Below are 13438 nucleotides of genomic sequence, written 5' to 3'. Positions count from 1 at the left end.
CGTAGCGCCCCCTGGTGGCCAGAGGGAGCAACTACGTGCTATGCCAGCCAACACGTCTGTCCTCATTAGCATTTTCTTTTCTTTTCTTCTTCTTTTTTTTTTTTTAATTCTTGGCCGCGTTGGGTCTTCATTGCTGCACGCGGGCCTTTTCTAGTTGCAGCAAGTGGGGACTACTCTTCGTTGCGGTGCACAGGCTTCTCATTGCTGTGGCTTCTCTTGTTGCGGAGCATGGGCTCTAGGCACACGAGCTTCAGTAGTTGTGGCACGTGGGAGTAGTGTGGCTCGCGGGCTCTAGTGTGCAGGCTCAGTAGTTGTGGCGCACGGGCTTAGTTGCTCCACGGCATGTGGGGTCTTCCCGGACCAGGGCTTGAACCCGTTTCCCCTGCATTGGCAGGCGGATTACTAACCACTGTGCCACCAGGGAAGCCCTTATTAGCGTTTCTTGATAATTCTGTTCCCCTCTCCCCTCCTCTTTCCTGTGCCCACTCTGGTCCACTCCAAGCCCCCCACCTTCCTCCCTGCTCCCGAGCAATGATGAACAAAATTTTCACTGCCTGAAGAAAAAAAGCAATAGTAAACCTTTCTTTTGTTTACTTAGGGGGAGAGCCTGTGCTAATGGGGTCAGACAGGCAAGGCATGAAGAGATAAAGAGAAAAAGGATGAAAAAAGAAACAAACCCAGGAGGGCCTAAATGGAAATAGTGTGTCAAAATCGTAAGAACCCCCCAACTTATCACTTATCCTGTGTCTTTATATAGAACAAATCGGAAGTTTCAGTGACAAAAAGATTTTACAAATTTAGGGCTGCTTGAAAATTTCTGAACTTTAAATGTCAGCTCTCACTGATTGTCATGCTGTGTGCCTGTATGTTAGAGATACCATAGTGTCTCTAAATTGGAATGAGGCGTAGTTTGATCTGAAAGTTTAACTAACTTCTACCATGGCTTGGCGGGGGGCGGGGAGGGGCGGGGAACCGACGTAATGCTCATGTATTTGGACTTTGAAAAAGGTGCCTGGACCAAGTGTTGAAGACACATGTTCGCCTTGTAACAGCCCTTCTCAGAGAGTTCAGGAAACAGGACAGCTGAGGGTTGCCAACCCCAGATCAGTGCAGAGCGTGTGCCTGTGTGAGAAGCAGGTGGTGAAAATATAAAAAGCTATAGGTACTAAAAAGGAAACAGCATTTTTGCACCTCATCAGCCTCTAAACAAGCATAAGTGTACGGAACACAGTCTTTTTTTTTTTTTTAATGGCAGTGGGATTTAATATCTGTGTGGTTATTTCCTTTAAGTAATATTAAGAGCTAAGAGACAGAATTAAATCGGTGCCAGGAATGAAGTAACCGTTTAGATAAAATGCCGCTCACTCTGGTCTTATTCACCCCAGCAACTCGGAAACCCTCCCTGGGTCTCTCTGCAGAGCCTTACTGACCATGAACAGAGGCCAGCTACAGGGAGGGCTCCTTTCCTTTAAAACGAAACACATGACTGGAGAGCGCCGAGCCCAGTCCCGGAGCGCAGGGAGGGCGGGCCAGCCCCGGGCCCCCAGCCCGCCGGCCCGGATGAGTGGGTGAGTCCTCGCATAATTAGCCAGGGAAATGCAGCCTCAGTCCGCTTCTGGCTGCAGCTCCGCAGGCACCTCTGGCTCTCCCTGATCTTCCGAGGGTGGCCTGGCGCTTCGTTCTTGCGAATCACAGCGTAGACTGTCGGGGGGTGGGGGTGGGGGGCGGGGCAACGGCAAGACCCCGTGCGGCCCCAGCCAACCGCCCGAAGAGGCCGAGGGCGGCCGCTCTCCCCGCTCGGAGTGCGCCGTCCAACATGCTGATCGGGATCATCACCATCACAGGTAAGGCGGTAGCCGGGTCAGCTGTGTCCTGCCTCCGGGGCAGGTGGAGGAACCTGCATTTGGACACGGGCGGGTCGGGGGCCGCAGGGCAGCGGCTGGACATCCTGATGGGCGTTTAACGCTCTCACTGTGCTGACTTTTTGATCAGAAGATCATTTTTTTGGCTCAGCAGGCACCAAGCAAACCCAACGTTTTCTTTTTGCCTCTGCAGGAATCTTCCTGACCCGGGCCCGGGGAGACCTGGAATGCATTTTGTGAGGGGTTGCACCTTTTCCTCTGGTGGAGGGGAACGACAGCCCCACCCCAACAGATGCATGTTAGATTGGGGTGAATTTGAAAAGAGGTTGTGAAAGCCTAATTGCTTGCTATAGTCATTAAAAAAAGGTAAATTCCTGTTGTTGAGAAATTGCAGTATTTGACATTTTGACCTGTTTATTAAGAACTGGCAATGAAGGTACACTTGGCCATTTAGGGGATGAAAATGTTAGCTCTGGTTTGTGTGGTGGGTTTTTTTTTTTTTTTTTAGGCGGGGGGAAGTAGAAAGGGATAGCTTTATTGCTTTGGCTGGCGAAAGGGGACACATCAGGTCTTGCCTTGAAAAACTGTGTCCCAACCCGGGACAGAATTTGATGAGGAGCTTTATAAGGATACTTCAGGGGCGGGGCTGCTGACAAGATGAGAGTGTGCGCAGGGTCTCAGGTGGTTGGTCTCCTAATCTTGAGGAGCTTCTCTGGTTCCTTCAGTCTGGCCTCAGATGGTTTCTTGGCTGCTCTGATTAGCAGCTGTTCAAATCCACCCTTTGGAACTCAGGGAAGGTCCTGGAGGCTGCAGTCTTGCCTGGTTTCAGGGCTTAATGAAGCTCAGGTTCTTGATGTCTCATCGCAGAAAGAATTCAGTGAGAGACAAAGTGATAGATAAGAAGTGGATTTATTTAGAGAGAAACACGCTCCACAGGACAGAGTGTGGCCCATCTCAGAAGGTGAGAAAGGCCTGTGTGGTGGTTCTCTTAAAGCCATAGTTACTGTAAAATTGGTGACTAACAGGCAACAGTATTTGGGCAGTGAATAATAAAAATGTATGTTTCTTGAGCTTCCCTGGTGGCACAGAGGTTGAGAGTCCGCCTGCCGATGCAGGGGACACGGGTTCGTGCCCCGGTCCGGGAAGATCCCACATGCCACGGAGTGGCTGGGCCCGTGAGCCATGGCCGCTGAGCCTGTGCGTCCGGAGCCTGTGCTCCGCAATGGGAGAGGCCACAACAGTGAGAGGCCCGCGTACCAAAAAAAAAAAAAAAAAAAAAAAAAAAAAGGATTTTTCTTAAGCTTGCTTTCTAGAAATCTGGCTGTTGAGTGTGAATGATAATATTTAATACCTACCTCCAGCAAATAAGTTACAGACATCAAACTTGTGGAATGTACTCAGAGCCCCTCTTGCTTGTCATTTGATCTTCTCACGCTGATGTACTGTAGCCTGAATCCTTAGGAACCTGCGTGTTTTCTCCTCCTTTCTGCCTTTGCCCCCATCAGAATTAAACTCCATTTGCTAATTTAGGTTTATAAGACCAGCTCTTCTCTAAATATTTGAGATCTTTGTTCTCCAAATACATGTTTTCTTAAAAGGGCAGTATAGAATTTCTAGGACTTAAAATTTTTCTCCGTATCTCTCACTTCCTATAGATGAGCTTGTTTACTTTGAAATTTCCTTAAAATTCCTTCCCCAAGTTAACTCAACTTGCCTTTCTACCCCGTACCTAGTGTGAAAATTTACATGATACCTAGAAAGTATTATTAGACTACACAAAACTTAAAAATTAAAAACACAAAATTCATTTTTTCCCCAGATCATTAATTTTTCTATGAATGAGATATATAAATGCTCAGCCCTGAGATAGCCTGCCTGGGAGTGTGGTTTATGCGGTGTCACAGCTGGGGGTGGGGCTTCTATGGTCATGACTTTTTCTGGGTGCTTTTTGTGTACAGTATGATCTTTATTATATTCACTATTTGATGAGTTTAGCACATGCTCAGTTTCTTATGGGAAAGGAATGTGGTCCTTTTTAAGCAGAAGCTGAGTTAACAAACTTGGGATACTTGGGGGCTTTAGAAAATTGGTTCAGATAATCCTAATGGGATGCTAAATGAATGGAAACAGTTGCAAGGGCTGTCTAATTTTTAAGGCAGCTTCAAATAATTGGATCAATTGCTTTCTGAGTTTTATTACAATGTTGATATGAAGGATGTGGCAAAATATTGTGTTTTTTCCTGGTAAAAAGAAAGTGTGCAGAAAATCTTAAACTCCAAAAAGTTTACAGCAAATAAACATTTCATAATGGAAGAAGTAAAAATTAAAAAGGAGTTTCAACCATCTTTTTTTTTTCCTCTGCAAGTTATTCTGATGAGGAAGATTTACAATCAATAGTCTTTAAATAACTGGTCAGAATCTTGAAAAGCAATGAAGGCTTTTGAAATTGGCATTCAGGATTAATTGAATAGCAAAGGTTTTTTTGTAACTCTGGGATTGCTCATTTAAATAATGTAGGGGAGGGACTTCCTGACAGTTCAGTGGTTAAGACCCCGTGCTGCCAATGCAGGGGGTCTGGGTTCCATCCCTGCCAATGCAGGGGGCCTGGGTTCCATCCCTGGTCGGGGAACTAGATCCCCCCATGCTGCAACTAAGAGCCTGCATGCCACAACTAAAGATCCCGCATGCAGCAACTAAGATCCAGAGTAGCCTAAATAAATAAATAAAAATATTTTTAAAATAAATAAATAAATAATATAGTAGAAAGTTATTCTCGGCTGCTTTAGTAGGACTGCCTTATGTGAGAATGTGTTTCAGTTTCACAATTAATAGGAAGGGAGCAGGATTGATGACATTTTTGTAGAACTGCTTAGGAATGAGTTTTCATTTTGTAAAGCAGGGGAAAGCTGTCACCTAATACTGACCTTTATTCTGCCCTCCTCAGACCCTGTGCGCACAACCCCCTGGAGTGAATACAGCAGACCTTCAAGTAGGAGATGATTTATTATTCACATCACATTCTGTTGCCTTTCCTGAAGTCTTCCCCTCACATCATGTTAGCAGTAGCTTAGTTTAAAAACTAGAAAGTAAGTAATTGGACACGATGATGAAAGAGGTATCCCCTCCCCACCCATGTATCAGTGGCATGCCAGCAAAAAAACACCACCTTTTTGAATTAGGAAAATATCTTTCCTGTTTTCCCTAACTCACACACAGTATTGAGACAAAATATAGAGTTATTATGAGGAATTAGTGCAACAGTATTCTTTATCTCTAAAGTAAACTGGGAAGAAAGAATCCTCCAATATTCACAAAAGTTCTAGATGATTGATAATGCACTTCTTTATGCAAATCACTTTACAAGATTAAAAAAATCCCCCCCACATGGCTGCTTCTCTCTGCCGTGCAGGCAGACTAGTTATCAAGGGATTTGTGAAACCTGAAATTAATACCCTCACAACTCTGGCCCAGTAACTGCCGTGTACCGAGTGCCCACTCTGAGGTGGGCATTATCATGATTTCCCACAAAAATCCTGCAAGAAGTGGTTTTTTAACCCCCTTTATAACATGAAAACTAAGCTTCTCTTGGTGTTCCACAGCTACTAAAAGCACAGCTGTAGAGTAGCTTGTAAAGGACCTCTTTCTCGTTGTGTAATGGATGCTGATACTGATTTCGTGGTGCCCACATTTTTACATGCCTGCCCAGGTGTATAAGGGACCACGGGACATCACTATCAAGGCCAGGGCCAATGATGAGCATCACCTGTATGCTCCTGTGTGGGGTTTTGCTTCTCTGAGTTTCAACCCCAGTTACACATCTCCCCTTGGAGGTTTCGTGGTTGATCAGCATTAGAATGAGAATAGTTGGTTGGGTGTGTAAGATATAGAGATGGATTTAGAATGTGGAGAATTCCTGGAAAAATTTCAGGGCAATGCTGCAAATCACGGGGGAAAGTTAACCAGTTCCAGATGTCACAGCAAGCAGCCCCAATTTGCGTGGGGAACGGAGAGCATGGGTTATACTAAACGGAAAAAAAAAATCAATGTTATAGCTGTTTACAATATTGCACTCTTTATCCGACAAATATATCTAAGTTTGGATAAAAACATTAACATTTTGTAATCTATAATATGACATATTCCTTAAAAGTTTTTTTTTCTTTTAAACCTCTAAAGTAAAAGAAAACAAGTCATACTTTTATTTCTTAATCGCTGAGTATTTGGAAGGGTGAGAAAAGAATGCTGATCTTGCAGCTTTTGGACCCACAAATGGTTGTTGCATTTTGTGGAGCTTGGGAGCAGGGTGTCTGCATGGGAAGCAGGGTTCAGTACAGGACCTTTAACCTCTTGTGATCATGGACCCTTTGGGACTTGGGAGGTGGCGGATTATGAAATTGTTCACAGGGAAAATGTATATTTGCCCATACTCATAGATCTCTTGTGCTTGATTTTATAAATTGGGATTGACTGGACATTTATCTGCAGATAAGCGTAGTTTAGTAGACGATAACACTGAAAAAGGAAAAGCTTTGACAATTCTCTTCCAAAGTGGAATTTCTGTCCACGAAATGCTTTCAAGTTTTGGTTTCTTTCAACATTACTGAAGATATAACTATTCGTATATTTTCACATTTATTTGACTTCATTAATGTTCTGTAGGTTTTTTTAGCCTCGGAAGGGCTTGTTAAGCTGTTCAAAATATTAAACAACTCATAGGTTATTACTATTACAGATATGCTATAAGTTTTCCTATTACGTAGTACCTGAGGATAGTTTATACTTTTAAAAGTAAAAATATAGGGGCAGAAAGTATGTACTACCAGCTGTCATTTTTCTTCTTCGTTTCACTTTCCATACTTTTTTCTTTAAGGAGACCTTTCGGGACTTCCCTGGCAGTCCAGTGGTTAAGACTCCGCATTTCCACTGCCGGGGGGCCAGGGTTCGATCCCTGTTTGGGGAACTAAGATCCCACAAGCGGCATAGTGTGGCTAAAAAAAGAGAAGAAAAGGAGACCTTTCATTTGTCTTAGAAAAACAGAAAGACAAACAGAAAGCTTATTCAAAGTCTTTGATAAAACTTCAGAAGCTGCACCATCGCTTCACCCGTCACTCGCCTTTATCTTTTCTGCATCTATAAAGCTGTATGTCCACGCTAAAGAGGCTCCTTCTGGGGCATATGCAGAAAATTAAGTGAGTGAAAGCACTTCCTATGTCATTTTTAAATCATCTTTTTCTTTTCCAAGTAATGTTTCCAACATAGTAACACTCACTCACAAAGGCATATGACTAGAATCTCCTCCCAGAAAAAGGGACTAGAAATATTTGGTTTCTATGTTGATGTTTATTTACGAAGCAAGACTTACGATGTTGATGCCACTAACGGTTTTAGTGGAAAACCATGTTGACACAAATCACTTGTCCAGGTGAGACTACGTTTAGGGTGCTGCAGATGAGTGTGGGGATCCTTGCAAGAACTGTAGTATTTTCTCGCCCTTTGAAGTGTCTGTGGGGCAGGGAGAGGACCAGTGACGAGCAGGACTGCATGAAGATGAAGCATTTGCTGGTTCCATCCCCTAGAGCTTTCCCAGTTGACACATTGACCGACTCCCTTTCCCAACCTTTTGGCCATCTTGGATGCCTGGGGAGAATGTGGAGTTTCTAGGTAAACCGCAGCATCACTGAGTATGGGAGCACTGTGTTTGGACTTTATGGGTATTTGAGAAACTTGCAGGATGAATAGCAGCGTTCTGCAAAATGGCTGGATAATTCAAAGACCCCGCATGAGGGATAATTATACATTGTATGAGAAAGGCCCACCCTAAACCAGTTATTTTGTGGAAGGGCTTTTTGGATGCCAAGAAAGTACATCCCCAAATCAGTGATGCTTAGATGATCAAGCTTTTTGATTTTCCTCTTCCTATCCAATTGGACAAATCTAAGGCAGACAGCAATTCCATAGGGAGCTGATGTGTCAGAGTACAGCAGAGGAGGTTTTGAAGTCATTAAAAGTAAATGTATTAATGAAGTGCTTGTAAGTGTGGTTGTGAGTAGGTTCTGCTATGCTAAGTCCAAACAGGTGAACACTGGACTATCTTCCCTGAAAGCCGTCTCCACCATTATTATCTGCTTCCTGTCACTCACCTGCTTCTTCCACTCCCAACAGCTGAACCTGCTGGTGTGGTCTGCTCCTCCCTGCCACCCCACATTTTTTGGCTGTTCTTTTTTCTTTTTTTTTTTTTTGGTAAGTTGATTATAATCTCATGGATTATAAGCTGTATTGTTACATTTTTACACTGATATTTAGCTGTTCTTTTATGCATTTAACAGCCTCCTTGTTTGCTCACCAAGCTAAGATCTTTTTTTTTTTTTTTTTTGCGGTACGCAGGCCTCTCACTGTTGTGGCCTCTCCCGTTGAGGAGCACAGGCTCCGGACGCTCAGGCTCAGCGGCCATGGCTCACGGGCCCAGCCGCTCCGCGGCATGTGGGGTCTTCCCAGACCGGTGCACGAATCCTCGTCCCCTGCATCGGCAGGCGGACTCTCAACCACTGCGCCACCAGGAAAGCCCCAAGCTAAGATCTTTGAACTCACCTAGAATCTGCATGCAGACAGCTCATAGAAACACCTTTAAAGAGCTTTCTGCTAACCACAAACTGGAACGTGGGTGGGAGGGATGATGGTCTGGGAGTCTCTGCCTTCAGCCGGAACCTGGGAAATGTGGGGTGATTTTGCTGTACTGTGTACAGTTGGGCTGGGAAAGCAGGGTAAGGGGAGGAAGGGAGTTCCAGACAGAAAGGGCTCATCTACGTGTGACCTTAACTTGGTCCAAAATCGGGGAAAAGGATCTAGATCTGGGTGCAAATAAAGAAGAGAGCAGATAGGGAGCTAACTCAGATGCCCATGTTCCCCCTTGAAGTGTTTATGCTGGGAGTCGAAGAGATAAAAACAGGTGCGATATGACTTTACAGAACTTGAAAGAGCACCTAAACTTTATGTATTGATGGGTTTCTGCAGCGTCTTGTGGTGTCTCAAGGCTGCCAGGTCTGGAGAGCTGAAGGCTGCTCAAGACTGCCCTCTTCTGTTCAAACACTCCTTCCCGGGTTTGGACAGTGACTTTATACATGTGAGTGTGATAATGAAACATTGGACCAACATAAATTGTCTAAAAACAAGGGGACATAAAACGAAATTATGCAACCAGTATGTCATAGTTTTGAAGACTATTAGATAATTTATCCAGAAGAAAGTACAGATATTAATAGCCGTTATCACTGGACATAGTCTTTATGGATGTTATTCCCAATTTTCTGTATTTTTCAATCTTCTACAATTCATATAGATCACCGTTGGAATTGGTAAAATGTAATTAAAAGGAAGTATTTCTGTTCTGAGGAAAACAGTGAAGCAAAAAAAAAAAAAAGCCTTTCTAATGGCTTTTGTTTTATTTTTATTCTAGACTGCCTGCTGCTGTTTTACCCTCCTAACTAGCCTTTGCTAGTAGTGGAGGGGACCTATGTTATAGGTGAGGGCACTAAGAACTGAGACTTCAAGAGATGTGCCCAAGGGCCCAGTGCTGGTAGGTGGTGCAGCTGAAATGTAAACCCCAGTCTGTCTCTAGCACTTCTGGTCTTTCATCTTCTTCCTTTCTACCTGAATTCTGTCTCTTCTTTGAGGGGTAGGGGAAGAGTTTTCCTGTTATTTAATTCATTGATAAAAATTTGTTTTATGGTATATAATGTGAGGCAAAGAGCCACTAAAATCAGGTAGGGTGAATCATTACCCTCTCCATTTTTGTTGTTCTCTATATTTTCATAGTCATCTGCACTTGTTCATTCTTCTGATTGATTGTCTAAAACAATAACTTCAAACTTAGAGGAAGTAGCAAAAATAAAAATGGTACAGGGCACATCATGTACTCTTCACCTAGATTCATTTCTTAACATTTGCCTCATTTGCTTCATTATTTACTCTCTCGCTCTATGTTGGAAAACAAAACAAAATAAAAAACCAACATACAGGTTCCTGTTATGTCTTATGTAGGCATGAGATGTGGAGCTTTCTGAATCATCTGAGGAAAGGTTATGTACATCATGGTCCTTCACTCTTAGATGCTTCAGTGTGTATTTCCTAAGAATAGAGATATTTCTTTTCGTAATCATAGTACCATTATCAATGTCAGATATTTACATGATCACAATACTTATTTTATAATCTACCATTCCTTTTTCAATCTTGTCAGTTATCTAATAAGGTCCTTTTTAGCATTCTCCCCTTGCATTGCAAGATCCATCCTCAGGTCAGGTATTACATCATAATCTGTTTAGCCTCTTTTAATCTGGAACATCTGTATAACCTTTGTCTTTTAGATATTGTCATGTTCAGAGCATATAGTTCTCTTCCCATTTCTACCACACTCCTTATTTTGTGTTTGTTTTCTCCTAATTGAATTTAGGTTGTGCATTCTTAGCCGCAGATGACATTGTTTCCTTCTCAAGGTATTGTACACAATGTCCACCTGTCCCTCATAGGTTGATGTTGAGCTGTTGTCCGATTTTACCACCCTTTCGACTATTAGGCATGTAAATATCCAGCCCAACTCCCCCCTCCCCCATTTAGCACCCATTGATTCTTTGTTGTTTATTTATTTATTTACGGCTGAGTTGGGTCTTCGTGGGTGCATGTGGACCTTCCCTAGTTGCGGCGAGCTGGGGCTACTCTTTGTTGCAGTGCAGTGGCTTCTCTTGTTGCAGAGCAAGGCTCTAGGGCTCGTGGGCTTCAGGAGTTGTGGCACGTGGGCTCAGTAGTTGTGGCGCACGGGCTTAGTTGCTCCGTGGCATGTGGGATCTTCCCGGACCAGGGATCGAACCCGTGTCCCCTGCATTGGTAGGCGGATTCTTAACCACTGCACCACCAGGGAAGTCCAGCACCCATTGATTCTTGCTTTTATCCAGTCTTTACCTTGACAAAGTGACAAAATGATGGTCAGGTGATGTTACAACATTTAAAAAAATTTTTTTATTGAAGTAGAGTTGATGTACAATATAAGTTACAGGTGTACTCAGGTGATCTTTTGAATCATTATCTTTGAGTGGGCACGTAGGATATATATGTTCTTTCTTTTTTTAAAGCATGACAGTAACCATGAGAAAACCGTTTTTTACACTGAAATAGAATTTGAATTGCTGTCCACATCAGACATACAGCAATTTTTCTCTTAAGTGTAGGTGTTGACATGTTTAAATAATTTTTCTTGTCGTAAGTGGCATTTACAAATTGTAAAGTTACAATGTTTGGAGAATAAGAATTTTAGGGCTTCCCTGGTGGCGCAGTGGTTGAGAATCTGCCTGCCAAGGCAGGGGACACGGGTTCGAGCCCTGGTCTGGGAAGATCCCACATGCCGTGGAGCAATTAGGCCCGTGAGCCACACTACTGGAGCTCGTCTGGAGCTTGTGCTCCGCAACTAGAGAGGCTGCGATAGAGAGAGGCCCACGCACCGCTATGAAGAGTGGCCCCCGCTTGCTGCAACTAGAGAAAGCCCTCGCACAGAAACGAAGACCCAACACAGCCAAAAAAATAAAAAATAAATGAATGTAATCATCTTTTAAAAAAAAAAAGAATTTTAATGCTTTGAGAGTACATGGAGTTTATTTTTCTTTTAAAAAGACAAACTTTGTGTTTACCATTTTGTAAAAAATAGGCTTTATTTCTTAGAGCAGTTTTAGGGTCACATCAAGGAAGAGTGGAAAGCACAGTTCCTATATACCCCCCAACCCCACACATGCCCTATAGCCTCTCCCACTGTCAGCGTCCCACACCAGAGCCGTACACTTGTTACCATCCATGAGCCTACACTGACATCATTATCACTCAAAGTCCATAGTTTACATTGGTGTGGGTTCGTTTACATTGGTTCACTCTTGGTGGTGTACACATTCTGTGGGTTTGAACAAATGTATAATGACATGTATCTAGAGTATCATGCAGAGTATTTCACCGTCCTAAAACGTCCTCTCAGCTCTGCCTGTTCACCCCTCCCACCTCCCTACCCCCGTAACACTGATCTTTTTATTGTCTCCACAGTTTTGCTTTTTCCAGAATGCCGTGGAGTTGCAGTTGTACAGTATGTAGCCTTTTCAGTTTGGCTTCTTTCACTTAGTAATATGCACTTGTTAAGGCTCCTCCATGTCATTATGATTTGCTAGCTTGTCTTTAGTGCTGAATAATATTTTATTGCCTGGATATACCATAGTTTATTTATCCATTCACCTATGAAGAACATCTTGGTTGCTTCCGAGTTTTTGCAATTGTGAGTAAAGCTGCTATAAACATCCATGTGTGGGTTCTTGTGTGGACATGTTTTCAACTCATACCAAATGTGGTTATGAGTAAATACCAAGAATATTTAGGGAAAAACCAAGGAGCATAATTGCTGGATCAGATGGTAAGAGTGTGTTTGGTTTTGCAAGAAACTGCCCCACTGTCTTCCCAAGTGGCTATACCGTTTTGCATTTCCCACAACCATGTTTGAAGTCAGTTTATTCCCCTGTAAACCAGCTGGGGGGACCAGGTGACCTCTGCTTTCCAGCTCTAAGGCTCTATGATTGGAAATGATAGCTTCGTAATGGGAACCCAGTTCTTATTCTAATACTTAGGAAATTAAAGTACTTACAAACAAACCCACCCAGGCACAGGTGCCAGCCATGCCCTGGACCACTGATAGGCATTGCGGGTTTTGGATCAACTACTCGATGGAATGTTGTGCGGGTAAGAGAGGCGGTACAGGAACGCTGCGGCAGTGAGGTTTGGCGGCCTTTGGCCAGGGAGGTTTGGCTGGTTTCCCGCATCTAGTGTGCTTCGCCTGGAAGAGGGGCCCCTGGGGGTGATGCTCAGGGCCTCCTGGCTTTCCCTTGCAGACGAGGTGGCTGCGCCCTCTCTGACGTGCGCGACTCTCCCAGGGGCGTCTCCATGCAGCGATGGGGCAGCCGGCAGAGGAAGGCTGGGGCCTCCGGGGCCTCTGTCGGATTGCCCCTGCCGGCCAGCGGCGCGCGCCAGGCCCTGGTGGAGTATCCTCTGCTGTGAGTAGCGCGCGCCCCCCAGCGGCGGTTAGCCCCGGGGCCTGGCGGGCCAGATCGCCGGGAGCTCCCCCTGAAGTGTCAGTTAGATGGGTGTGTGGGTTTCCATCCTTCCTCTTTTCCCTTGCTTTCATCAAGCTGCCGGCGCAGGAGCGCGCAGGGGTGGGGGGGTGTTAGGGAGGGACACCACAGGACACCATGCCCAGGGCTGCAGAGCCACCCTCTGGGCTCCACAGGGTTCGCTGAGGCCCGCGGAGCATGTGCCCGAACCCTGCACTCTCCGAGCCAGCACCTCGCCCGGAGACTGAAAAACAGAACCGCAGCGCAAGGGAGGCCCTAGGCTGCACGTTGCTTCTTGCCGGAAAGAGGCACATCCGGGAAGACAATGACCGAGAAGGAGGGGGGTGAGGATGGGGATAGAGATTGTGCGGGCTGGGGTCACCTGGGAAAGTCTTTGCCTGGCAGGCGGGCGAGGTAGAAAACGATACAGGCCTCGAAAAATCACAA

General features: G+C 44.6%; 1 protein-coding gene across 2 annotated transcripts in view; it reads left to right on the top strand.

Moving 5' to 3' along the window:
* The window catches only part of AKAP12 (A-kinase anchoring protein 12), a 102502-nt gene that overhangs the window by 73985 nt on the left and 15079 nt on the right, over positions 1–13438 (top strand). Inside the window, exon 1 of one of the 2 annotated variants that reach the window (XM_082633438.1) lies at positions 1742–1844. The exons of the other annotated variant lie outside the window; for it this stretch is intronic. Coding sequence (XP_082489564.1) covers positions 1817–1844 — 28 coding nt within the window. The 5' untranslated portion in view covers positions 1742–1816. Of the gene's footprint in view, positions 1–1741; positions 1845–13438 lie in introns of those variants that run through there. 2 annotated transcript variants of the gene reach the window in all.

Source organism: Mesoplodon mirus (genome assembly GCF_964341445.2).
Source record: "Mesoplodon mirus genome assembly, chromosome: 10".
NCBI classification, from domain to species: domain Eukaryota; kingdom Metazoa; phylum Chordata; class Mammalia; order Artiodactyla; family Ziphiidae; genus Mesoplodon; species Mesoplodon mirus.
The sequence above is the reverse complement of the archived record's forward strand: the minus strand, read 5'-3'. Positions and strand labels throughout refer to the sequence as shown.